Source organism: Bacillus rossius, chromosome 1, assembly GCF_032445375.1.
Source record: "Bacillus rossius redtenbacheri isolate Brsri chromosome 1, Brsri_v3, whole genome shotgun sequence".
NCBI lineage: Eukaryota > Metazoa > Arthropoda > Insecta > Phasmatodea > Bacillidae > Bacillus > Bacillus rossius.
The window spans coordinates 140915547-140943504 of NC_086330.1; the positions used below are offsets into that span (position 1 = coordinate 140915547).

The 27958-nt window shown below is 35.5% G+C and overlaps 1 protein-coding gene across 2 annotated transcripts in view; it reads right to left on the reverse strand.

Annotated features, from left to right (window-relative positions):
- The window catches only part of LOC134546226 (cell division cycle protein 27 homolog), a 106986-nt gene that overhangs the window by 13590 nt on the left and 65438 nt on the right, over positions 1 to 27958 (reverse strand). For both annotated transcript variants that reach the window (XM_063388859.1, XM_063388858.1), the window contains exons 11-12: positions 16242 to 16369; positions 13094 to 13211 (exon numbers count right to left, since the gene is read on the reverse strand). In XM_063388859.1, coding sequence (XP_063244929.1) covers positions 13094 to 13211; positions 16242 to 16369 — 246 coding nt within the window. The remainder of the gene's footprint in view (positions 1 to 13093; positions 13212 to 16241; positions 16370 to 27958) is intronic.

A 27958-nucleotide genomic window follows, 5' to 3' on the forward strand; every position in this document is an offset into this window, starting at 1 on the left:
TTAGGGCTCAATTTTAGGGAGTCATGGCGGCCATCATGGATCTGTCACTTCAGGCGACCATCTTGGATTTTACCTTGACCTTTGACCCCAGCAGCCATTTTGTTTTCTAGAACATACCACCATTTTGTTTTTCTCAAACATTCTGCCATTTTGTTTTCTAGAACATTCCACCATTTCAAGTTTTGTCCGCCATATTGAATATCTTTATTTATGATCAGATTTTAATGAAAAAAAATTCATAATTATATAAAAAATTAAATAATCAAAATTTTAAAATAAAATTTAAAAAGATATATTATTTAATAAAATTTTAATTAAATACCTACGCATTAAACACCACACTCCTCTACATTACGAATTCACCATCTAGCAACCCACTCCTCTGTTAAAATTATATCGTCATCGAACACCCCACTTATCCCTGTTACAATTTTTCGTTACACCGCATTCTTTAAAATAAATTTATTATCAAAATAAAAATATATACCATTGTTGTCTGCCGGAGGCAGCCATCTTAGTTAGTGGAGACTGCCAGCTTGTAGGTTTCTAAAGTACATTAGTGTATGTAAGGTCGAGTTTCAATTCTCTACCAACATTATTATGACCCTTATAGACAAAAATCCACAAAACTCCACAAAATCCACAGTCATTTTGTTGTTGTAACCACCATTTTTTCTTAAAGTCTTATTATTTATAGGTTTTAACTAAAATATATGTTATCAATACTATCTTTGTGGATGCGATAGTTAAAGTAATGATAATTTAAAAAAACATTTATTACTCCATCTTAGCAGACCAGAAATTTTTCAGAGTCCTAACTCACAAGTAATATTCTCTTCTAATGTTTGCGTACTCGTGTTTTAAATGCTGCATGGAAGCAGATATTTTTAATGTCTGCGTATAATTACATTCCTAAACAAGTTCATGTTTGCGTGCTCGTGTTTTAAAAGCTGCATGGAATCAGATATTTTTAATGTCTGCGTATAATTACATTTTACCATTCTCTAAGACATTTATAAGTATTAGTACCTTGGAAGATATAGGTGTTATGTTAAAATAATAAACAATTTGACGGAAGTACATTCAGAGAAAAGGACGCACAATCGGAAGCACAATCAACAAAAAGGAAGCACATTTGGAAGCACAATCAACAAAAAAGGAAACATTTGGAAAGCACAATCAACAAAAAGGAAACACATTTGGAAAGCACAATCAACAAAAAGGAAGCACAATCAAACATTTTACATTTCAACTTAATGTCTGATCACTATAGTGTATATGATGCACTTACAACACTCACCTCAGCCATTAACTCCTGCCGCTACGAGATGCACTTCATATCAAATAAAAATAGTATTTTTTAAGTCGTGGCAAGAAGTCGAAGTAAATAAAATATCAAAAAAATATTTAACACTATTTAATAAAAAAACACACAATCCTTTGCACCATATTTTCCCCCTTGTTAACACAATACCATTCAGAAGGCGTTACCAACCCCTTTCACAACACCCTGCTCCGCAGTACTTTCCATACTAGCCATCAAATACTTTGTCCACACAACTATACAAGCATCACACAGCTCCAAAGTCGATAATTGAGGAATAAGTGCCTAATATTCCCCCACCACAGCGCCAATATCCTCCACAGTCAGAGAGGAGGTGTTCACAGGTACATCTGTGATGTCTTCCCTGGACTCTTCGTCTTCATCCATAGCAAGAGCTTCTTCCCGACCGCTAGCCTCTTGACAGCACGCATAGAACTCCTCCTCAACAATTTTCTCATCGCTGGCAAGACACATCTTACTAGCTCTGTTGATAACTACGAATGATGCAACCTAAGGGTGCAATTTTTCAACTGTCCCCACCTCTCTACCCTTTCTATTGCAGTCCTGTTCGTGCGTGCCAAGCACACACGTCACTGACGCATGGCCTTTGACGTCAGCAGACCTACCCCCTCCCCCCTCACCCTGAACCATCCACACTCCAAATAACTGCGTCATTTGGACCTCACGCCACACGTCCCCAGCCTCCTAATACCATTTTAAGCACCTTCGACGAACATCCCAAACTCTGGTAACTAGTGAAAAGTTTCAAACAGTACATTAATAAATACATTTTTTATTTATTTTAGACTTGCATTTATTAATATAATAATTTTTAAAGAATCATTCCTCTATAAGAATACTGATGTGTTTATTACTAATGTGAACACACATTTAAAACACTAATACTCATATTTCAAACACAATTCAACATATTTGAAACACAAATAAGCATATTTCAAACAATAATCCACACAATTGACAAAAACCGCATATTTCAAGACCAAGAACAGAAGTTTGAAGTGATGTTCTTTTCTTTTCTAGAGCGACTCGTGATGTTACAATCATCTGGTTTTCGTCGATGCTATAGAAGTTTATGCAGGCACCAGGATTCTGTTTCTAGAACAGAAGGATCTGACGTATTGGATTGGGAAACTCGATGTTAGTGAAGTTGAACATCCCCTCCAAGTCATTGTAACACTGATTAACATGCTCAGATGCTCACCCTCATCTAACTTGACCATGATTGCACTCTTAAACGTATGTGCTCATCTAAGTATTTACAGATTGACCACCGCATATTTTTCTTTGATGCAGGTAGGTATTTCGATGTAGGAGCTAGCTCGAAGTGGATCAAGCTTGTTAATGTGTAGTTGTAGTCGCTTAACACCAGACAAAGACCATCTAGACCCCTTTCATATGTAGTCTTCTTCCTCTTTAGATATCTTATACAGTAAGTCCTCTATTTACGTCGTACCGATTTACGTCGTTTCGGATTAACGTCTCTAATGTTTGAGTACTCATGTTTCAATTTAAGTTGTCGCCGATTCACAATAACGTCGTTTACAATGACCGTAAATCTTTATTTTAACCAAAACACCGTATATAATTCTTTTATAATTCTTTGTTTCCTTCGGTAGTTAATTTATGCTATGTAGCGTAAGCTACACGTTCACCGCCTTATCTTATCATACATCATGAGGGACGCTTCCTGCTCTCTGCTGCTCTCTGCTGCTCTCCGCGCGGTGATGCAATACTACCAGCCCGCCCGCTCGGCCACCCACGTATCTCGCACGTAGAAGTGTTATCTACTTCCCGCAACGACACAGCTCTTTCTCCTACCCCTTTTCATCCAACTCCTTGGCACTTCAGTAGAGGTGTAAAAGTAACTAAAAAAAGTGTACCGGTATGTATTCGTTACTATAACAATTAGTACTCGTTACTTTCGTATCGTTACTCGTTACTTCTGATACCGCATAACATGCTATGATATGTAACAGCAACGAATTGAGTCGTATTTCGTACGCGTACAGTATGACGTCGCGTAAATAATAACAAATCGAATATAAACAATTAAAAGTATTTGATAATTAACAGCTTTTGTTAACCAAGAAACAATAAAATCTCATTAGAGCAGCTTTATTATAATATCTCTTTTAAGATAAGAACAAAAAACGTGAAAATACGCGATAATAAAAAACAAAAACATACATATTTATAATTTGTAAAAAATACTTTCTTACGTTGTTTCTGTTCCAATCTCAAACTTTGTCTACACACACAATACCTTTAATAAACAGTAAAAAACTTGGACGACGAATTTCCAAATTATACTTTTCTTAATAAACAAACATCGTTCTTTGTAACGAATAAGCATGCGTATGCGTAAAACATACGAAAAATGCGAGTAACGAAATGCATTCGTGTGTAACGTTTCGTTACTCGTTACTAGATGCCGCACCCGTTACTCAGTAACGAATACATACGGTTTGCTACAGCTCTACACTTCAGTCGCTATGATATCATTGAGTTGGCCGGAGTTTTAAACGTGCCGTTGTTAACTTTATCGTGATTAAATGCGTTTGTAGTAGGCCTACAGTATCAGCTCACTGCAATTTATGATTTTTTTCTTCATAAGATGTCTTCCAAACGACTATATATCTGTTTTTATATTTCAATCAATAAAGGTAATAAAGCAGCTGGTTAAATAACCATTCTATAAAGCTGAGAAGTACTAGTTGGACTTGTTTCCCACGCTGTCGGTTGTAATTTGCTGATAAAATTGCCCGTTGTCACGTCTGTATGCCAGCGCTTCCGGCCGACCTTGGGCCGTGGTCGGCCGGTGGCATGAAACATGGCTCATTTTGCGTCGTTTCTATTTACGTCGCGGTTTTCAGGAACGTAACCCCAACGTAAACCGAGGACTTACTGTAGTTGTATTCAGTAATGACATCCTCCACTTCACGAACTGCAAAGAGTGTAACATTCGTGGTTTTGAAAGTCCTCTGGTCTTCACACGTACCCAATGGCTTTTCACAATTGCTCTCAAGCACGATGTAATACTCGAGTGGACCATCCTCTTCAATTTCCTCTATGTATTGGCTTATTAGTTTATCCTTGATAGAGTCCAAGTATGTACATGTATCCTTGGCAGAACTGGTATTATTTTCTACCACACAAGTCTTCATGTTGCCCCAGAATCCCACTTTTGCAAAGATGAGGCCGTGGATGTTGGCCAAAACCCACCTCTGTCACCAGCTATGTTTGGCTGGTGCTTGACTTAGGTTAACTACAGGCTTAAGCGCGACCATTCTCTGCTTCTTAGTTGATAGTGGATCAGGACCCTTGCACACTTTGGTATGTGCTTTCAACTTACCAGCCATGGCGAAAACTTAAGCATAGTTCCCACACGAATACATTTTATGGCTAGGGTTGAGACCGCAAGCCGTCTTCTCATGATGTATGACACGGCTGGAGTTTTCAAAGGTTTTGAAGCAGAAGCTAAACCAGGTGACTGAAGCCGCGAGGGCAGCACCAGTACATGTTGTAAGATATTACCACAATTTATCACTGCGAGCAACCATCTTTCCACACAGATAACACTGCTTGAGGTCATGCTGCAGGTTGTCAGCACACTGACGTTCATAACGGTAGCAGTTATTAGCTACCATATAGGTAGCAGGGCAGAAACGTCATTTCTGCATGGCTGATGTCATCACAACTAGGTAGTCTGTGTTCAATGCACGGAACACGCGAAGGAAGCCCGACGTACGGAGAAATATAACAGAAGACTTAAGAAAACAATGTAGCTAGCCATTACATGAAAATGTTTGCATACATAACTTCAAACCTACAAACTACAGCTTCAACAAACCAATCCTTAAGTTAGCACTACCTTGCCCGAAAATAACCTAAAAAATCACTAAAATGTTAAAGTACTATAACTGACAAGTTACACAGAAGTAGTCAAAAAATATTCAAAGTCCTGGTAACTGGTAACTTTTACAAATTTTTAAGTACAGAGAAGCATTTAGCTGAAAAATATTCAAAGTCCACACAACCATCTCTCCACACAAATGTTTAAGTACAGAGAAGCATTAAGCTGAAAATATTCAAAGCCCTACATAGTTACATTTTCACACAAAAGTTTAAGTACACAGAAGAAGCTAGCAGAAAATAATGTTCAAAGTTCTGATAGCTAACAAAATTATTTAAAAGATCATATAGATAGCTATCTACAAAAGGAAAAAAAATGAATACACAGCTTTAAATCCACTCATTTACACAAAATCCAAAAATTTAACCCACAAACTACAACTAATCATACTACCCCTCAATATAACAAAGAAGCCCCTTGCTTGAAACCAACCAAACCTAAAAATTGTTACAATTTCAGCATAAAACGTAGCTCATGTGCAGGTTTTCATATCAACTCGTGAGTTTTGGTAGGTCTGTGATGTGTGAAGTGGTATGGGGTAAAAACATGTAGCAACCATGCAACAAGTTTGATTAACCACTATAGCTTGGACCAAGTACAACCACTATTGGCTTCGCCAATTAACTATGGGGTCGCGAGGTACTTTCAGAATTATGACTCATCTCTCAATAATATCTGAGAACCTGAATTATCCACAACAGTCTCAAGAAATTCACGGCATCGTGGACGCAAGAGTCCCTCAGCACACATATATTATCTACACACACAGTTAAACTTCTACATGACAATACTCGACATGTAGTTGTAGTTTTGACGGGAAAAAAAATTAAAAATTATTTTATCTTTTAAATTTTTAGATTCTGAACACATACATGAAACTTATTATAGGACTCAAGCGAAAACAATACCTACTCACTTGACAGTGTGAGTAAATAATTTAACACACACAAAAAAAACATAAAACTCATAAATCATACTAAAAAATTTTCAAACCAACTCAGGACAATATCAAATTAAGCATATAGCAACCCCCAATTATTAAATTAAAATAAGATAAAAAATTCACTACGATTTTACCAACATAAAATACAAAACAAAAAATATTAAAGACAACAAGTAAAGCAAGTAAGCAGGATTTAATTTGAACTTTTTAAAAAAATTTATAATTTATGATGTTTATAAACGACATCTTCTCCCTGATAGTTTTCTGAAAGTGCTCCTATTTTTTCACGTGAAATTTCGATGGATTTCTATGTGTGCTTCAACTTTACTGTGTCAGAATTTTGTTGGTTTTCTTCGTGTGCTTCTGCTTTTTTACCTGACAAGAATTTTATGATTTTCTCCGTGCAATTCAGCCTTTTTCATGGCAAGACTTTATTGGTATTCTACGTGTGCTGATGGTTTTTCTTGAGAATATTTTAGTGATTTTCTCCACGTTGCTTCTGGTTAGTCAAGCAAAAAAATTTAATTTCATACAATTGGTTTGTGATGATACATGCATTTGCATTCGGTTTTTATTTTAAGTGTTAATTCCTCATATCAAATTACAAATAATAAATAAAAAATCGGGTGGAATTCCCACATAATTAGATTTACAAATGAGTCGTTTACTATCATAAAACAACGGCTACTTTTACAACACTGCATGTAACCAAATATGACGGTGAGTAGAAAATTAACAATTTCTTTTTTTCAAAAATGGTATAAATCAAATTTTGCTAAATAACTGTTTTCAATGCCCAAATAAAAATATGATGTATAAAGAAAATATCGTAGTTGCTATTGGTCTATTATCGAATGTGTACAGTCTAGTGAAGGTAAGGAAATCAAATATCAATCACGAACCGGTTGACATTGTACCTACTGCAGCAAGTATTTTGATAAAAGCTACAGGCTGAGACATTTTGATTGCTTCTCCATGTGTAGGAAACTGTAATAACATGTATGAGATATGCACTTTACTTGTTGTCTTTAATATTTTTTTGTTTTTTATTTACGTTGGTAAAATCGTAGTGAATTTTTTTATCTTATTTTAATTTAATAATTGGGGGTTGCTATATGCTTAATTTGATATTGTCCTAAGAACTAAGACTATGATTAAGAACTTGAAGCTCACAAGATCGAATACAGTGACGATGTCCTGAGACCGAAACGATGGAAACGTCGTAATAAAATAAATTATCCTGATCAAGCTATTGATGAACACTGGCTCGATGACGAAAGTTACCTTGAGGTTGGTGTTAAAACGGAAGACACCAGAGATAATAATATTTACTATAAACATGCAGGAAAGATGAACGTAGCAGAAGAGATTGATTATATGACATGTGAAGATCCTAACATATTAGTTGATTGCCTGAGACTGTTGGTGGCATCTGTTCGTAGAGGAAACTACTCGCATATCGACGAAGTATCGTCGATACTTAAAGAACTGCGGAAAGTTGGCTACATACAATTATAATTTGTTTAACTGTCACGTGTGTACTATTGAAAAATAGATGAAATATTTAGATTAAAAAAAAATATGTTTAATTTCTTGTAAACTAAATTCAAACTAAGACTGAGATCTCGTAATACTGCTAGCTCTTCGTTTATTGTGCTTCCAATTGTGCTTCCTCTTCATCAAATGTGCTTCCGATTGTGAGTCCTTTTCTATGATTGTGCTTCCGATTTTGCGCCCTTTTCTATGAATGTGCTTCCTTTTTTGTTGAATGTGCGTCCGATTGTGCTTTCTTTTTGTTGAATGTACTTCCAAATGTGCTTCCTTTTGTTAAATGTGCTTCCGATTGTGCTTCCTTTTTCGTTGATTGTGCTTCCAAATGTCTTCCTTTTGTTGATTGTTTGTTGTCAAGTCTGTAGCCGGGGCTGAATATGTAATGGTTCAAAAACCACTTGGTCTTGTAGTAAGCATAAAATACACATTTCAGGGATGCTTCTGTTTTACAGTAAGCTTTAAATTTGCTGATTTGGTATTTTTATCCAAAGATTTTTTTCTATGTGTTTTTTATGTATCCTTTTAGCCTCGTAATCTTGTAGCCTGGTAATATTGTAGACTCGTAGCCGATTGGAACCTTGTAGCTTGTAGCTTTGTAGCCAAGAAGTCTTGTAGGCTTGTTCGGAATAAATGATTAAACTATGTTCACAGAGATAAAAGGATGGGTGGATAAGTGATTTATTCCTACTCTAAAGGAAGCCATGTGAAGGGAGTTCGCAGCAAAAGGGAGTTATATTGGATTTATATGTTACAGAAAATACAGAAAAACTGTCATGGTGTCTGTTAATGTAAAAGATAACTCACTCCTGGAAACTGTTTATTTTGATGCAAATAAACTAGGCGTAGTAAACCTTAGAGCTAAAATGGAATATTTTGTGTGTATTTATAAAAGGTCGACATAAATATTCATGTTGTTAAAATACGTAATTACCATAAGAGATGTTACTACTTGGAAAATTTACGAGGTTCGGCGATACGTGGCGGATTCTATGGGGAAGAAATTCAGCCTACCAAGTACCAAAGCAATAATTAAGTAGAAAAATTGATATATTAGAAAGATGATGTCTTGTTTGTGAAGTGGCTAGGATTCGATAAATGTGAAAATCAGTTGGATAAAATCTACGGATGTCATATAAATTTTAATATTTAGAAATGTTGTAAATTTTTATATTAATAAATGCAAGTCTAAAATAATTAAAAAATGTATTTATTAATGTACTGTTTGAAACTTTTCACTAGTTACCAGAGTTTGGGATGTTCGTCGAAGGTGCTTAAAATGGTATTAGGAGGCTGGGGACGTGTGGCATGAGGTCTAAATGATGCAGTTATTTGGAGTGTGGATGGTTCAGGGTGAGGGGGGAGGGGGTAGGTCTGCTGACGTCAAAGGCCATGCGTCAGTGACGTGTGTGCTTGGCACGCACGAACAGGACTGCAATAGAAAGGGTAGAGAGGTGGGGACAGTTGAAAAATTGCACCCTTAGGATGCATCATTCGTAGTTATCAACAGAGCTAGTAAGATGTGTCTTGCCAGCGATGAGAAAATTGTTGAGGAGGAGTTCTATGCGTGCTGTCAAGAGGCTAGCGGTCGGGAAGAAGCTCTTGCGATGGATGAAGACGAAGAGTCCAGGGAAAACATCGCAGTTGTACCTGTGAACACCTCCACTCTGACTGTGGTGGATATTGGCGCTGTGGTGAGGGAATATTAGGCACTTATTCCTCAATTATCGACTTTGGAGCTGTGTGATGCTTGTATAGTTGTGTGGACAAAGTATTTGATGGCTAGTATGGAAAGTACTGCGGAGCAGGGTGTTGTGAAAGGGGTTGGTAACGCCTTCTGAATGGTATTGTGTTAACAAGGGGGAAAATATGGTGCGAAGGATTGTGTGTTTTTTTATTAAATAGTGTTAAATATTTTTTTGATATTTTATTTACTTTGACTTCTTGCCACGACTTAAAAAAATACTATTTTTATTTGATAGGAAGTGCATCTCGTAGCGGCAGTAGGTAATGGCTGAGGTGAGTGTTGTAAGTGCATCATATACACTATAGTGATCAGACATTAAGTTGAAATGTAAAATGTTTGATTGTGCTTCCTTTTTGTTGATTGTGCTTTCCAAATGTGTTTCCTTTTTGTTGATTGTGCTTTCCAAATGTGTTTCCTTTTTTGTTGATTGTGCTTCCAAATGTGCTTCCTTTTTGTTGATAGTGCTTCCGATTGTGCGTCCTTTTCTCTGAATGTGCTTCGGTCAAATTGTTTATTATTTTAACATAACACCTATGTCATCCAAGGTACTAATACTTATAAATGTCTTAGAGAATGGTAAAATGTAATTATACGCAGACATTAAAAATATCTGATTCCATGCAGCTTTTAAAACACGAGCACGCAAACATGAACTTGTTTAGGAATGTAATTATACGCAGACATTAAAAATATCTGCTTCCATGCAGCATTTAAAACACGAGTACGCAAACATTAGAAGAGAATATTACTTGTGAGTTAGGACTCTGAAAAATTTCTGGTCCGCTAAGATGGAGTAATAAATGTTTTTTAAAATTATCATTACTTTAACTATCGCATCCACAAAGATAGTATTGATAACATATATTTTAGTTAAAACCTATAAATAATAAGACTTTAAGAAAAAATGGTGGTTACAACAACAAAATGACTGTGGATTTTGTGGAGTTTTGTGGATTTTTGTCTATAAGGGTCATAATAATGTTGGTAGAGAATTGAAACTCGACCTTACATACACTAATGTACTTTAGATATCTACACCCGATAACATCCATCAGATGAAATCAAGATGGCAGTCTCCACTAACTAAGATGGCTGCCTCCGGCAGACAACAATGGTATATATTTTTATTTTGATAATAAATTTATTTTAAAGAATGCGGTGTAACGAAAAATTGTAACAGGGATGAGTGGGGTGTTCGATGACGATATAATTGTAACAGAGGAATGGGTTGCTAGAAGGTGTATTCGTAATGTAGAGGAGTGTGGTGTTTGATGTGTAGGTTTTTAATTAAAATTTTATTAAATAATATATCTTTTTAAATTTTATTTTAAAATTTTGATTATTTAATTTTTTATATAATTATGAATTTTTTTCATTAAAATCTGAAAATAAATAAAGATATTCAAGATGGCGGACGGAACTTGAAATGGTGGAATGTTCTAGAAAACAAAATGGCAGAATGTTCGAGAAAAACAAAATGGTGGTATGTTCTAGAAAACAAAATGGCCGCTGGGGTCAAAGGTCAAGGTCAAATCCAAGATGGTCGCCTGAAGTGACAGAATCCATGATGGCCACCATGACTCCCTAAAATTGAGCCCTAATAAATGTATGAAATGACAGGTATAGGGATTTACAGGTTAAACTAGCACTCCGCAAAAGAGGAGAATTGACCCTCCCTGCGGATCTTGCGAGACCTTCCCCTCCTGCGGTTCTTGCGACTCCTCCTGCGGATCTGGCATCTCCGGATATCCTACAGCAGAAGAAAGGGGGATATTTTCTCGAAAAGGGAAATTTTCTTTTGAAAAAGCGAAATTTACCCTCCAAATAGGGACTTTTTTTTGTCCAAAATGAGGTCCTTTGAGGTGTTTTTGCTGCCGGAAGTGACGTAATCCAAGATGGCCGCCTTAAATCCCCGAATCCCGCACCTGGACCCGGTGCACCAGGACCTACCAAATACACCTACTTAAGTTGAATATTAATTTGTATAGACATACATTGATTGCATTTTGTGTGTAAAAGGGTTTTATCTGCGCTGATCATTCAACAACAGGAGACAATTCAAAATTGTCTTGGAATAAAATAGAGTATAAACTGTCTTTGAGTAGCCCATCAGGATTTTACGAACTCATTGCGTACAAGAAAAAACCTGAATGGCGGCCTTTCCGATGGGGCACAATTTAGGGGTTTCTTTCGCTTAAAACAAAGCGAACAGCCAACTCTGGAAAGGCAGCTCATCAGGATTTTACGAACTGTATGCGTACAAGGAAAAAACCTGAAAGGCGGCCTTTCCGATGGGGCACAATTCAGGGTTTTCTTTCGCTTAAAACAAAGCGAACAGCCAACTCTGGAAAGGTAGCCCATCAGGATTTTACTAACTGTAAGCGTACACGGAAAAAACCTGAAAGGCGGCCTTTCCGATGAGGCAAAATTCAGTGCCCACAAGGATCTAACGAAAACTAATAATTTCTGAAAGGCACCCTTTCCAATGGGGCACAATTCTGGATATTTTCCGGCAAACAACAAAGCAAAATTCTGGCCCTGGAAAGGCAGCCTTTCATAAATTTGCAAATATTTTTGCATATGAAGATAAACATGAAAGGCGCCCTTTCCAATGGGGCATATTTCAGGATAATGATTGTCTTATAATGAAGTCTGTAACATGTTCTGGAAAGGCAGCCTATCAGGATTTTACATATTCTTTTGCATATGAAGAAAATCCTGAAAGGCACCCTTTCAAATGGGGCACATTTCAGAATTCTTTTAGGCATAAAATGAAGTCTATAACATGTTCTGGAAAGGCAGCCTATCAGGATTTAAATAATTGTGTGTGTGCTTGAAAAAACCTGAAAGGCGCCCCTTCCAATGGGGCGCAATTCAGCGTCCCCCTTAAAACAAGGTGTCTAAAAAATACCTGAAGTACCAATAGCAGAACTCTTCCATCTTTAAACAAAAATTTTCTTTTTGATTTGTTTTATCAAAGTGTTTTCAAATAAATACACAACCAAAATTAACATCAGCAAATACAATATGAAATATTCTAAAATTCACAGGAAGGTATTGATATTTTTAAGTTTGAAAGCTAAATCCTTTTTCAGAGATCATTTCCACATTATTTAAATGGACAGTATTAGCCTATTTATATTTAATGTGTGTCTATAAACTACAGTGAGGTGGTGAAAAAATGTGAGAGAGCAAAAGGCTGCTGGGAATTAAAGTTTCATGACTTTCAGCACCGTTGCTGTTTATTTTGGGGCTTTATCTTGCCTTTCTGACCAATGTTATGGTTCATTTCCTTTTTTTGGGACTTTCGTGACCTGGAGTACCACGTCAAAGTTATTTTCTGAATTTCCACAGCTGGGTACACACCTACAAATTTAATATATCTCCATACAGAGATTTTCTTAGTGTAATAATAAAAATCCAGGAAAACTCAACGTACATAACAAAAAGAACCATTCACTCTGAGACACCTTTGAATTTCACTATGGTGGAAGTACTGGCAGATATTTGATATTTGCAAGTATTCATCAATATTGCATTCACAATCTATTGAGATAACAACACATTCCCACGTTGCTAGCATGTTGCTATACTTACCACACCAACATGACACAGAAGTACTGAACTCTGGCTGTTGATGGCCAGAGCTTTTCTGAAATATACTTCAGCCAGCTTGTATCGTTCCTGCTTAGAATATATTGTTCCAATGCCATATCTGAAACAAGGATAGCAATGTTAGATAAATACAGCTTCTTTTGGCATCGAAGCAGAGAGCCAGACAGAGGCAATTCTGCGACCATATTTCATTTAATAATGGTAGTTAGTTTTAACTAGGTGTATACAAATAATTGCAACTATTCACAATTCTAAATATTAACTTTAAATTATTTTCATTGAAAAATTAATACTGTCTTACATTCAAACCCATATTGTCATCTTTTGAATTATGAGATGTGTACTTCAAACTTAAAATCAGTGTTTTAAAATTATGGATCATCTGCTCAACTGATTTTTAGAGGTGTTGTGTTAGAGTGGTTAGAACATTCGCCTCCCTTCACGGCGATCCGGGTTCAATACTCGGCGGGGTCAAACCCAGATTTTTCGCAAGTGGGAAACATAATGGACGTTGCCATGGCATGTGAGTTTTCCCCCATCAATTTGTTCTGTTATTGTTCCATATCCCATCTCACATCACGCATTCTTCAGGCTGGCCAGAACGACAGGTTTGTCCCTCGAACAGGACAGCTGGCTTCTATGAGTGTCAGACCCATTCCATCCATTTAGAACCCACCTCAGGTGGGAATCTACAGTCAATTTGTAACAATTAGAACTTTTAGAAATTTTTAAGGTATTGGAATTTGGATATGAAAAATGTGCTTGCTTACCAATGGTTGTATTTATAAAATGGTAATTGAAATTCATTACTTAAATTTTTTGACATGCATACTATGAAAATGTAATCATTACATGAAATCCGGAACAACAAAGGATAAACACAAAAAAAAAACTTAACTTCACAACCTGTAATTAGAAGATAAAGAAACATATACCTTAAAGCTCATAATGCTCTAATCAGGGTGTCTACCAGATCTAGTAAATGAAATTCCCTGATTTTTCCAGGTTTTCCAGGTCTAAAACTGAACTTTTCCAGGTTTTCTGTAACACAATTACGACATACCACAAAACTGAAAAAACTGCATAACAGTACATTGACGGGTTTCAAAATATTTCAACTCACTTAAATTATTAAAAAAAAAAAAATGTCTTCTTCAAGATGTGGCCAAAATGACTCAATTGATGGCAAATAAAACATGCTGCTACAAATATTTCACACACTTACTTTTACAAAAACATAAGTAAAAGGAAGCTCCATCAATTTCGCAGTGACTCAACTTTTGCGTCTATTGCACTTGCTTCAGAACGAGCCAAATCCAACACACGAGCCTTCTTCAACTGCAATGCCTTGATCTCCTCTTCAACTCTTCTTTTTCTGCCTTCTTCTTGTCTGTAGCTTCCTTTTCTTTTTGTTTGCAGGGCTTCCTTACGCCTACAACTAGCATTTCTTATATACTGTAACATGGACTTGGTGATATCAACATGCTCTACACCTCCAGAACGTTGAACAAAGTCGTACATCTGTCTTAGTGCGATCAGTATTTCTTCCTGCAAGTTTTCAGTCAGCAGATTAGAATTCACTGAAAATCCTCTATCCAATGATGCATTTCCAATGGAAAGTACCAACATCATCCTCACAAACTTTAGAAGGCCTGTTTTGGCAGCTACTGTATGTGCCTTAAGGATGAGCATCCACAATTGATCAAAGCGCCAGTCTTCTCAAGAAAAAGACGAGAACAGTGCTTCAGAATCTTGCGAAGAACATACCAACTGATATGATCACTCAATGTTATCAGCTTCTTGTACTTATAGCCACTTGTTTTGAAGACAACATTCTAAATTGTAATTCACATGCTGTTTCCTCACACCCGAATTTAAAGCCACAGACGGACATAAGCAGGAAATTCCCTTGGTAAGTTTGTACTTTAGGGGACTTTTGTCTTGATGTTTTTTTACCATAACCTTTAGACAAGTCCTAACATCATTTTTCAGTAACAGGACAGACTTTACTGGTACTTTCTCTTTCTTGATGGCATGGCATACTGCATAACCCAACTTGATATTGTTAGCAGTCAATAGATTTTCCTGGTTATCTACATCCAATTGAGATACATTGCGTTTCTCCATAAAGCTCTTCAGTACCTCTGGTTTCAAAAACTTTCCTGCCAAAGCTAATAAATTGTCTACCAGTGAATCATTGAGAAAAGGTGCCCTGGGTGCTTCACTTTGGAACATTGTGAGAAACAATTCCAGCTCTGATGCCAAAGAGTAGAAGAATGTCAATTTTACTTCTAGAAGATTATCTTCAAGAGCACTTTTCACTACACTGAAAGACACAGATGAAATAGAAACTTCACTAACAAATTTCTTTAGGTGGGGTAAAGTTTTCATGGCACGCTCAGCAACTGCAGTATTCCATCTGATTGCACAAAATTTCTTGGAAAAAAGCTCTGATCCAGTTATTCTAATGTAATCTGCCCTCCTTGCAGGTACATACATAAACAAATAGTAACTGTGCCTGAAAACATCCAATTGTATAGCAGAAATTCCAGTTTTGAAAGCACCATGGACCGTATGAAGTCCACAACTACCAATTTCTAGCAACGATGGGCGAATCTTCACCAAAAGTGTCTGTGATATGTATTTTCAAAGCTAACAAAAATGCCCAGATTACGTTGAGGGCATCCATAGATACTTAAAATTAAATGCACCTGTCGGTATAATCCGAACGTGGGAAGCACATGCTGCAGTACGTACGTCAGCAGGATAACAGACCAGCTTGAACCAGTTTGTATCACGTGATTTAACTCCACTTCCGAATTCGATGGTAAATAAAAGAAAATGGACGTGGGAACTGTTCGTTATTTTCCATCCAAAAATAAAATAATGGGACGTGATACACTTGATGCTACGTCAATGCAAGCAGATCAATAAACAAAAAACGTATTGCCAACTACAACCTACCAAATAAAATTTCCCTGATTTTTAACAAAATTCCCTGATTTTTCCCTGATTATTCCCTGATTACAATATTCCCTGATTTTTCCAGGTTTTCCAGGTTTTCCAGGGTCAGTAGACACCCTGTCTAATTTGTAACAAATAAAAACAGTGAAACACAAGCCGTACTCACATTGCATTGTAGTGCCTCGAATCAATTCTAATTGCACTTCTGAAACAGCTCATGGCTTTGTCCAGTTCTTCAGTGGTCACAAACTCATGTCCTAGCAGTGTGTATGCATAAACGAACAAAGGGTCAACCTGCAACAACAAATGCAGTAATTTAGAGATAAAAGCAAAGACTAATAACCATGAATTAATTTACATGCTAAAATGTCAGTAGCCACACGAATACATACATGTAAAACAATATTACTTCTGACACAAGCAGCATAGCATAAACAGTTTTTATTTGTATAAACGCATCTAACAATATAATACACCTAATAGTAATGGCTCGTAACATCGTAACATTTCACTTAAAGCTATAATATTAAGCATAGAAGCAATAAGCACAATGTAAGGATAATGAAAACATTTAAAGGCTAATGTAATGAAGAATACAATATTTCTTAAAAGGGTAGGGCCCAAGTCGAGGCTCACCAATTTGGCTCTAACTGTGTGACCAATGTCCTGAAATATCTAACCTGAGTGAGCCCTAGAAAGCGAGAAAAAGCTCTTTACTGATTTTAAAGTAGAGTTTTAGGGATAGAGCGTTTTATTTTGTCGCACATTTTATACTGAAATCAAGTTTGAAAAGTAAAAGGTGCAACTTTTATGCGAAAAAAGCATTTTGTTTGAGGAAAAGTTATTTATAAAAATAAAAACTTATTCATGAAAATTAGGTTTATTTAAAAAGTAGAGTATACTAAAGCATGTCTAACAATTTAGATTAATAAGTCATGCAATAAAACCGTTACCTGAACGTGAGCCGGAACTAATGCATAGCCAAATATTGCAGTAGGACAATTTAGGAAACTCCGGCCTTTTAACATGGCGAATGCTGACGACACCCGACTGCAACGATCCTAGCGGCTAGGCCTGAAGAACGCCCGCAAAATTCAAATTCCCTTGTATTACAATGAGCAATTATGGCACAGATTTTCTCTCGTCATTTTAAATCTTGTTGGTACAGATTAATGAATTTAAACTGCATATATTTGTATGAAAACAATTTATTCATAATCAAAACAAATTTTCGTAATCAACAAAAATATATTAATATAACGATCATGAAAAATGACCTAACTTTGAACATGAAACTGATCATACAACTTAAACAATGAAAAATACTAACATACTTACTGTTGGACTATATTATTTGTAATCCAGTAAGAATTTTAGTTTTGTGTAGTTGGCTGCACTGTTTATTTATCGCTGCGCTTCTTTATTCTATGGTCTACGGTTTGTATCAGACAGTGTTTTTTCAGTCAGTATTAAAATCGCTACAGCACGGCCAACGAGTTTTCATTTCTTTACAGGTTATGGGCCCAGTTAACGGGAGTTGTTGGCCAATTTGGCCGTTTGCATTTCTTGTAATGCAAAGGTACATTAGTCAAGAGGCCTAATGTGTTATGTGTACAACTGCAAATGGCAGGTACAGCATCAGTGGCGTGGTGCCTACGAGTTTGTAGCCTTTTTGTGTAGTTTATTGTCTCAGTTTTCATAATTAGCATCATCATGGAGAATACTATTTGGAAGACGAATGTAGACAAGCTGGAAGGCCATTCCAACTGGGATGACTGGAAATTTCAAATAGTCATACTTCTATGAAGTAGTGGACACATGACTGCAGTTGAAGGTAAGCTTATATATCCAATAAAACCAGAAGTTGATGCGCCAATACAGGATATAACGGCCTATAATTCTCAGATGCAGATGTTAGAGACAATTGAGTTCGGTGCACAGCAAATCATAGTTGGCAATATGACGCCTGCGGTCCGCCAGCTTATAAATGTTTGTGTTACAAGTTAAGAGTTTTTGTTTCTCTACACTTACCTTTAAACCTGGATTTTTGTAAATTGAGTATTATGTTGATAATAATTTCGAGAAATATGATAAAATTTGTAAAATTTTATTTCATAATATAGATGCTCATTTGAACTCATACACACACGCACCCACACGCCCAACACACGCACGCACGCATGAACACACACACACTCACACACGCACGCACGCATGAACACACACACACTCACACACACACACTCTCTCTCTCTCTCTCACTCACTCTTTAACCAACATTTACAACATTATACAAAATTTGAAATGTAGCTAACCTAACTGCATCAACTGTTCAAACAGTGTGCTATTGTTATGCTACTTAAAGTATTGTAATGCTGTTTAGCAGTCATCAAATAGAATGAGAGGAATTTAAAAAAATACTATATTTAAAAAAAAATATTTAAAATCATAAATGTTGCAGTTATATAATTTCTCTACTTCATACTCAGTAATTTAATTTAGATTTGTTTCTATAAAGGTTATAGACACATTTTTTTTTTCACATTCAGATGTATTTTAAACGTCAGTTGTACAACATTTCAGCAAGTACCATTCCGCTTTAAGGGTGGGAAAGGGTAATGTAGGTGGTTTTTACGAATCTTATGTAGACAGTGATATTCTTCTTGTTTTGAAGTTTAAGTATGCAATATTTCATCAAGCTCAGAATAAAAATTTAATAAATTTTTATTTAAAAAATATTGCAGACAAACATAAAATCTTTCTTAAATGTATTCACGTATACCCAATCAATCATTTTGAATATACGTATATAATTTATTTTTATTGTTGTAACATCACAGAATTCCTGCCCCCTACTACCAACAACATTTGATGTTTTCTGAACGTTTAATAATTATTTTGTACTCGTGTTTCTTCTATTATGTATAGTATTTTAAGTTATTTTCTTTGTGGTTTAATATTATTATTGATTTGGGTTAGGTTCTATATAAACTTGAATGTAGTGTGTTTTAATATTATTTGTTTCACTGTAATTTATTTAATCACTTAAAATTAACATGTGTATTAATTACTTTTTGTCAAATTTTTTTAGCTTATTTTGGGTAGAAAGTTTCTAGAAGGTTTCAAAAGAAAGGAAGACACAGGTACGGTACACTGTTGCCAGCAAATTACTGGGAAAACCCAGCACATGAGCACCAAAACTTACGCTGGGCACTGCCTCACCAGTCAATCAGAGCGAGCCATGAGTTGGTGCGATATGTTTTCCCAGACTTTCAGAGGAAAACATTTTTCCAGTATTTCTTCTTATATGGTAATCTGGATCTGTGTTGTGATTGGTCAGTTGACATTGGGTTGTCTCCCCATTGTAAGGGAAGACAACTTCGTTGTTTGTTAGTTGTCGCTCAATTGTCGCAAGTACGGCTGCGTCGTCTGCAGCTCTCCGGAAACAATGAAGTAAAGTTACAAATAGCTAACTTCACGCCTGCTGGTCGGGGCCAGGCTGAAACATAACTTTTTTTTTATATTAATTTTTGGACTTTTAAAACTTTTGACCACAGGCGTTGGCATCGGCCTAGGGTGATCGTTGTCGCCCTCCCGGGATATTTTCTGCAAGTTTATTGGTACCTTTGTTCCACAGTAAAACAAAGAAACTTGAATTTATTTTTTGTTAATCAAGCGACGTGCTACAATGAATATGCGATACATCTTCTGGACCTGTTATGTAAGTTATGATCTACTGTTTTTTTATGAGGAATAATAATAAAAGACTGCTTTGAACTCTTCCATTTTTAATGCAACTACATTATAAACTTTTATCCAAAGGTATTAATTTATCTTCGATGTTGGCAAATATACAAACTTAAAAAACCAAACTTCAAAATCATTGTGTATACAGTAAAACTTGCTTAATACATTCCCGCGTAATAAGTTTTCCCACTTACCTATTAAGTTCACAAAATTATTTCCTTGATCACTTCCATATATCCCTATGTTAATTTTTCCCAGTCATAACATTTGCATTAATAGATGCTTCATGCATAACATGTTCAGCGTTTGTATGAAAAAAAAAAAAAGTTTATCTTTAAACTTTTAAACTATTTTTATCATTAATTTTTAAAAATTTACTTATTGCCAAACGATAACGAAATAATTTGAACTGCACGAGACCGTCGAAAACTTTGCAGCATGCCCCACGCTGTTACAAGTGTATTTTTTGACCAATAATCTGCATGCATTTGTAGGTACTGAGAGGCTGTTCCATCTGCATGCCTCTTCCCCCATTGGAGGCATAGCATCTGACGAATGAGAAACACAAATGACCGTAAAAACTTGTGTGCCACGTTGTTACAAGTTTATTTTTCGACCAATCATCTGCTTGTATTCGTATAGACTGAGAGGCTATTCCATCTGCACACCATTTTCCCTATTCGAGTTATAACACGTGACAAATACACAGCAAACCATATTTACCACCACCCATTACTCGTTTTTTAGGTTTCTGATCGTTTTAGGTGCGATTATAAGGTTATCAAGCATAATAAACATTTGGTGTCATGGATAACAGTGCATTATGGCATCTACAAGTAGTGGAGGACCCATTAAAGAGAAGGTGTTATAGTTTGGAAAAAAAAACTGAAAATAATTTCAGAAGTTCATACGAATCCTTTGATACTAAGATTCAGTATGGCAAAAAAACTTAGGATGCCACCATCTATTTTGAATGGAATCATGATAAAGCGAGACCAACTTTTGGCTACTAGTGTTTTGTCAAAGTGTAAAAAAATGAAGGTTGGTAAATACGAAGAGGTTGAAATTTTACGCGTGGTTTAAAAACAGAGGACACTTGGAATTCTGATGAACGGCCCAATTTTAAGAGAGAAAGCTTTACAAATAGTAAATAACAGAAGTGTTGAATTTCATGCTTCAAATGGCTGGCTCGACATTTAAGAACAGAGTGGGAATTGTCTATTGAACTGTAAGTGGGGTAATCTGAGAGTGTGTGATGATACTGTCCAGAGTTGGACAAACACAAAGTTGCCTGCAATAATAAAGTACTTTGAACAAAAAAATTTATTCAATGTGGATGAAAGTGGTCTGTTTTTCAACAAGCTTTCGGATAAACCTTTGTTTTAAAAGGTGAAACATGCCACGAAGGCAAACAAAGTAAGGAAAGAGTGTTATTGGGTGCTAACATGGATGGCACTGAAAAGTTACCATTGCTGGTAATTGGGAAACAAAAAAAAAACCACAGTGTTTTAACAACATAAAGACATTACCGTGCAAGTAGGCAAACAAGTCTGCGTGGATGACAGGCAGCATTTTTGAAGACTATGTGAGAGCTTTGAATGCAAAGATGGGGTGCAGAAATCAGAAGATTTTGCTTTTCATGAATCACTGCTTTAATCAACTCAAGGAAATATCCAAACTTAGAAACATCCAGATTAAATTTTTCTCGCCAGATTCAACATCCATGCTCCAACCCATGGACCATAGAATTATAAAAATTCTGAAACAGCATTTTTGTAAGTGCATTGTGTTGACATAACAAGAATGAAAAAAAAAAAAAAACCAAAATAAGTGGTTATAAAATCAACATCCTGCGCACCAAACATTTTCTTGCTACTTCATGGGAAAGGCTTTGTGAGGTGGACTGCAGCTTACCCCCATGCCCTGATAAAATGGCAGTTAAGCCACTTTTTTCCAACTTTGATAGCAGTATTGTCTACAGCCAGGGGGCTGTTATTGGCTAGGAACTACTTTCTTGCGCCCTGATCCACTTATTTTTAGCTTGAAACTTTTGCGTGTGAACTAACTTGTAGGACGTCAATAATAGTGGTTAAACATTTTCTGAAATTAGACTTCGTTAGAATAAGTGAGCTTGCTAAACAGTGGTGAAGTCAAATTCCCTCATTTGGAGTGTGGCGGAGGGATACAGACTGCCGGCGGAAGAGAGGACTGAGGAAGAGGAAGGTCAAGATGGAGGAGGGGACGCTGTGAGAAAACGTGGGTGTAAGGTGCACAGGGGAGGAGTAAGGAAGCGAGACTGCAAAAGGACTGGATCAACGTGTTGCGAGTTGGTTGAGTGGAAGTGATGCGACAAACTCTTGTGTAGCCATTTTTCGGTAACCACTGAACCGCTGGAAAATCCCTTTGGTTGGGAAGTTATGCAACAACCAATGGCGCCCGAACAAACGTGAGTCGGGGGTGGAAAACGTTACAGCTTGAACCAACCACCATTAGCAATTGCTTCAGAAAAGCAGGCTTTGGTGTTCAATAAGTTGACAATATTTTCCCTCAAGAATCATGTGAGGACAATGAACCAATTGCATGTGCTTCTACTTGCAGTGCCAATTGGAAACTCTTCAAGAGCAACTAAATTTTTCATGCATTTTTGAAGATTGTGTCACAGTTAAAAATGTGGTTCTACCTTGCGAGCCACAAACCATCGAAGATTTATGTGCACATAACAAGGATTTAGCTGAAGATGAGACTGGCAATGGTGACAGCAATGGTGATTCCACTTCCATGCCAACTTACCACCTGGACACGCTGAGGTTATTTGTTCATTGAACACCAAATGTTCCAGATAGTGAGAGGAAGTTTTGAGGGAACTGGACAATTTTTTGATGCGTCAGTCCAAAAATGTGTTCAACAAACAACTCTGACCCAGTATTTTTTCAAAACAGTGAATGTTAGTTACTGTATTTTTTTGCTAGTGTTTTGATAATTTTTTTAATGTGCTTATTAAATTAAATTCATTTTAAATAATTAAATTTACTGATATAATTACATAGTTTACCACCATACAACGATAATTGGTAAGTGTTATTATGAGTTAACACAATATGTAATTTAAGCAAAATTTGTTTTTATGTAGCAAATGAATTTGAACTAATTATTTCCTTTTCAAGAATTCTTCCCTGTTAAGAAGTTTTTAGCATCAAGTCCCTTGAAAAAGTATTAACAGGATTTTACTGTAAACATAAACTTTTCAAGTGATTAAAGTGTTTTGTTACTATTCTGTATTGCTTAGCCGGGCCAACATCGGATGTAACATTGGCAGTAAAAAAATATTAATGTTATATGCCTACCTAGTGTAAAATAACCAATCCAAGGGACTGAGCTATGTATTTAAAGATATTATTATAACAATTACTTAAGCAAATAGGAAGTAATAGTTTTTTTTTTAACTACGGTGTTAAAATGTAATAATGAGTCATATAAAAAAAGTTTAAAAATATTGTGATTGACAAGGATTTGATCCCAAGAACTTCCAATTATCTGTTATGCATAAAACCACAATGCTAGATATACCAACATAAAATGATGGTAAAATATTAGGTTATTAAGGCTAAGATCCTGAGTTTCTCGCGAGTGGGCAAAGACACGCGTAGTTATCTACGTCCTCAACAGAGCGCACTAGCAGTACGGTTGAATGATGTAGCGACACGCGGAAAAAGGAAGGGGGGTGGGAAAGAGGACGCTGTTCTCAGAATTCTTATCGCCCAGCGGGGTGTCATGTTTACGACCGGTCATGTAGAGGGGTGTGGGGGAAGGGTGTACTCTGCCTTGGCGAGCATTAGATTTCCAATCCCTTTGCCACTCTGTCCATGTCCCTCACACCCACCCAAGAATACTGAATCCTCAACAAAGCGCAAGAGAATAAATATTACTATTTTTGGTACATTTCAGTTAGAAACCCGTACGTAACCGAGTGCAACCCAAGGTAATTATAATAAATATTAATTTGGTGCACTACACATATACGATATACAAATTGTATGTTTTACTGCGTTGATTATGTGGCCAAAACTATCAGATTTGATCTCTTTTGCAAGAACGCTCGTTCACAGCTAACCACTACATTCAAATAAGTTGGCCAGTAATGTAGTTTTCCTGCCCCCGTAAAAAAAAAATATTTAACTGTGTGTGTGTGTGTGTGTACAACAAAGGTTTTGCGCTTCTACAAATTTTATTTCTTTACGCATTTTGTCACAGGTGTGTGCGTATATGTATTACACAAACAGTTGAACGTTGACCACCTAATAGCATGACATGTTGCAAAGCGGTATTATTTGCTATATTTGATATCTGATTAGGACTGTATTTTTCTGTGCAACTATATATACAGGCGAACTTTTTATACTATCGGAGAATTTTTTGTAGCTGAATATCTGTCTTCAAAATATTGCAGGTTATTGCATTAATTTTAGTGTTTTAAATGTATTATGTTTTTAAGTATGTATACATGAGGCTAGAGCTAGAAAAATGTTTGCTTTGCTTTTTTAGCTGACCTGCAGCTTGTGGCTTTTAATTACACTTCCGTTTTTATATGTGATGTTTAAAAACGATGTTATTAGTAAATGTCCTGGCATTCGTACTTCTTGTAAAAAACATAATCATATTTTCAAAAATTAAGCTATAATTTAGTAATTTATTATTGCAATATAAATACATACTTGTGTATGTCAGTCGCGTCTGGTGAAATGAGGAGCTCCTTCACGCTATCCCTACTGGTGACGTCAAGCATCACTGGTAGTTCGTCTTTTATGTATGAACTGGAAGTCAAAGAGGCTCGAAATAAACATCAGTTGTAACTAATAATAATAATTTAATTCTGAAAGGGCCACATACTCGAAGAATCGCCTTCTCTACGCAATCAAACGTGTTGGAAGTAAAATATCTAAGGAGTAGGCTACATGTCATAGGTTGTATAAGAATATTTCGGAGGGAGCTAACGAAAGGATATTTTATCATGCATACAGATAAAGTGATATTTTAAGAGTAGTAATCCCCCCCCCCCCTCAACACCACCACTAAACTGATGGATTTATTGACACATTCGTACATAAAAAAACACTGCTCCAGAATCTGCACCTGAATTGTCTTAGTGGGGAAAAGGTGTACATAAATTACGATCACTGAGGTTATACAGAAGGTAATCAATCAGAGTAAGTGATTAGGAGCAAGGAATACTAATGCAATAAATATGCCATTGATATAATTTAATGATAATTTTTACTCACGTTTTAGAAGTTGATATTGCTGAATAGCAAGTTTAAATTTTAAAATATTGTAACAATGAAAAATTGTGAACCAATATATATTTTTTGCTGAGTGTATCATTTGATTATGTCTTAAGACAAATGGAAACTAGATATTATGAGTACGAAATATTTGTTTAAGTAATAAAAATTTACATAATAAAATACTTACATTCATACAAAATACAAATCTTTTTCTTAGATATACAAGTACAGACCTGCCAACATTCAAATTAAAAAAATCATGAGGTCCTCGATAAAAATTTTCAGGCCCATAAATACAGGTTAGATATAAAAAAAACAACCAATGAGAATCTTTAAATTTAAGTGACATACCTGTACATATGTTACATGGTCTCTGCTTCAAAATTTATTTCAACAAATTATAGGTTGCAGATTTAATTTAGGTGAACATAATTTAGCGCTGTCGTGTAGTGATCATGCAGGGCCGCAACTAAAAGATGTAAAATAACATTCTGCTCGTGTAACACTATTATCACTGTTCACAGCAAAATTAATTTTTTTATTGGTAGCAATACACTTCACGTGTTAGTTGGGTTTTTTTGTAGCGACATGTTTGACAATGTCTCCTCTTCCAATATGCGAGATAGAAAAATCAGCACGGCACACGCTACAAAACGCAAAATTGCTTCCTTTACGTGACTCGAGTATTGATGAAAACTCGTTACTGTAAGCTTTCGTAAAACTTGTTTTGTAACTTTTACAAACAAAATCTTGGGGCCCCGAAAAATTGTGATGAAACACTATTTTGGCGTGAGGGCGTGAGATGGACCTTAAAATCGTGAGCCTCACACCAAAATCGTGAGAGTTGGCAGGTCTGCAAGTATAACTACAATTCAATTTCGGCCAACGAACATATAGTTATGCTTTCGGCCCTCATAATAATACATAATTACATTTTCACTTTTCACCAAAAGTACCTACATGAGGCACAAAAGTCAACAAATCTTAAAACACAATAAAAATATACCCGGTCAACATTATATTTTAATACAAACACCAATACAATACTAATTTTGACTGAACATTTTTTGGAGATATACATAATTTTATTAAAATTAATCAGAAAAAAATGCACTTACATGTTTACAACCTTGCATACTTCACTTGCCTTTGACGAATCCGGATAGGTTCAATGTTTAGCCAGCCAAAAAGGATGTTTAGATTTTATTTTTAAACGCATGTGAAATTAGTCCTTTTTTTAACACTTCATCGCTGTCAAGTGAATTTACGGCAACTTACATTATTGTTGTACTTTTGTTTTGTAGTAACGATCGGTAGGCTAAATATGTACATGTGTTTGTTGAAACTTCGTTTTAAACATCCATAAATTAATTTTGTCAATTTATTTATTGATACCAGTAAAATACAAAATAAATGATGTTTATTTTACGACCTCTTAAATTATTTGAATGATATATAAAATATGACCAAACATTTTTCAAATGAAGACGTATTTTCAACTGGAAGTACGCGAGAATTACACAGATTCATTTACTTGCGTATTGCATAGCATACTTCATGTCCATTTCTGACAGTCTTGCGAAGTCACTTCCAAAGTATCTACAAGTATATTCTTCAGGCAAATTCGGACACAGCATTATAATCTTCCATTATATCTAGAAGACGTGTTCTTACATTTGCTTGGAGTTTTAAATTATTTTTTTGAAAAAATAAAGGCAATTTTAAAGTTTAACTCCATTGCATAAACATTTACGCAATATATTTGGTGGTTCTCTGGAAGTGTATTTTGTGTTTTATTCTAGTTCGATAATGAAGTCAATCTGAATTTATTGCCTTTTTTTCAGGTTTGTTTATACATTAGATGTATTTAAATATAAAAAATTATGTAACAGGATGAATCTTAAATGGTTTGAACAGTTATCTATAATGATTGAGTTGGTTTGTTCATTAAAAGCCTTTCTTTTTTACTGCTCAAGTTGAATTTCTTTATAACTCAAAAAAATTATCACGTAACTAAAAAAATGAATAAAAGAGCAAACTTCTGTTCATATGTAGGTGTTAGTTTTGCTATCGTTTAAATCATGAAAATAATGTAATACAGTTTGTTCTCTAGATAAGTAGATTTAGAAGTAAGGCTTCATATTTTAGTCGTTACCATGGTACGACTTCCGGAAAAGTTTTACATATATTTTTTTTTTTACAGAAGGTACCGGAGCTTGCAGGTTGTGCAGAAAGGAATTGTATTGTTTGTGAGAGTTCTCTGTTGGTAGTAACACCTATGATATATGTTTGATGTTCTGTTTCCAACTCGTTGTTAACTAAATTATACAGACTGATAATTATCCTTTGATTTAAAATCTAAGTTATTTACAGTGTTTAAAATATGTTTTCTTGCGTTTAAGAATATTTCGTTTTGTTTGTATGATGTTTGAGTCACCCGCAAAGATAATGAGATAGTTATTTTATACTGCTTCTTTCGCAGTTTTTTTAATTTTAGTCTTGACAATGGGGAATGAATTATTCAGGCTGTGCTAAATAGATAGATTATGCTTTATATCATTAAGATCAAACTCTTCTATTTTTGTGCATTTGATAGTATTCCTAGTTTAGTTAATTTATCCAACAATATATTTAAACAATCAAGGCCTTAGATGCTTTATAAAAAAACTCAATTGATTCATAATCAGTTGCCGTGTATAGATTTATTTAGTAGAAAATAAGCCGTATGTGTTTTAGTACTTAGAGTTGATGTAAAACCATGTATTAAATTTGAAAGTATTTTGCACTTTTCATACTTAAAATTATCATACAATGTTCAAATATTTTTCGATATAAGTAAGGACACCTGTATTTC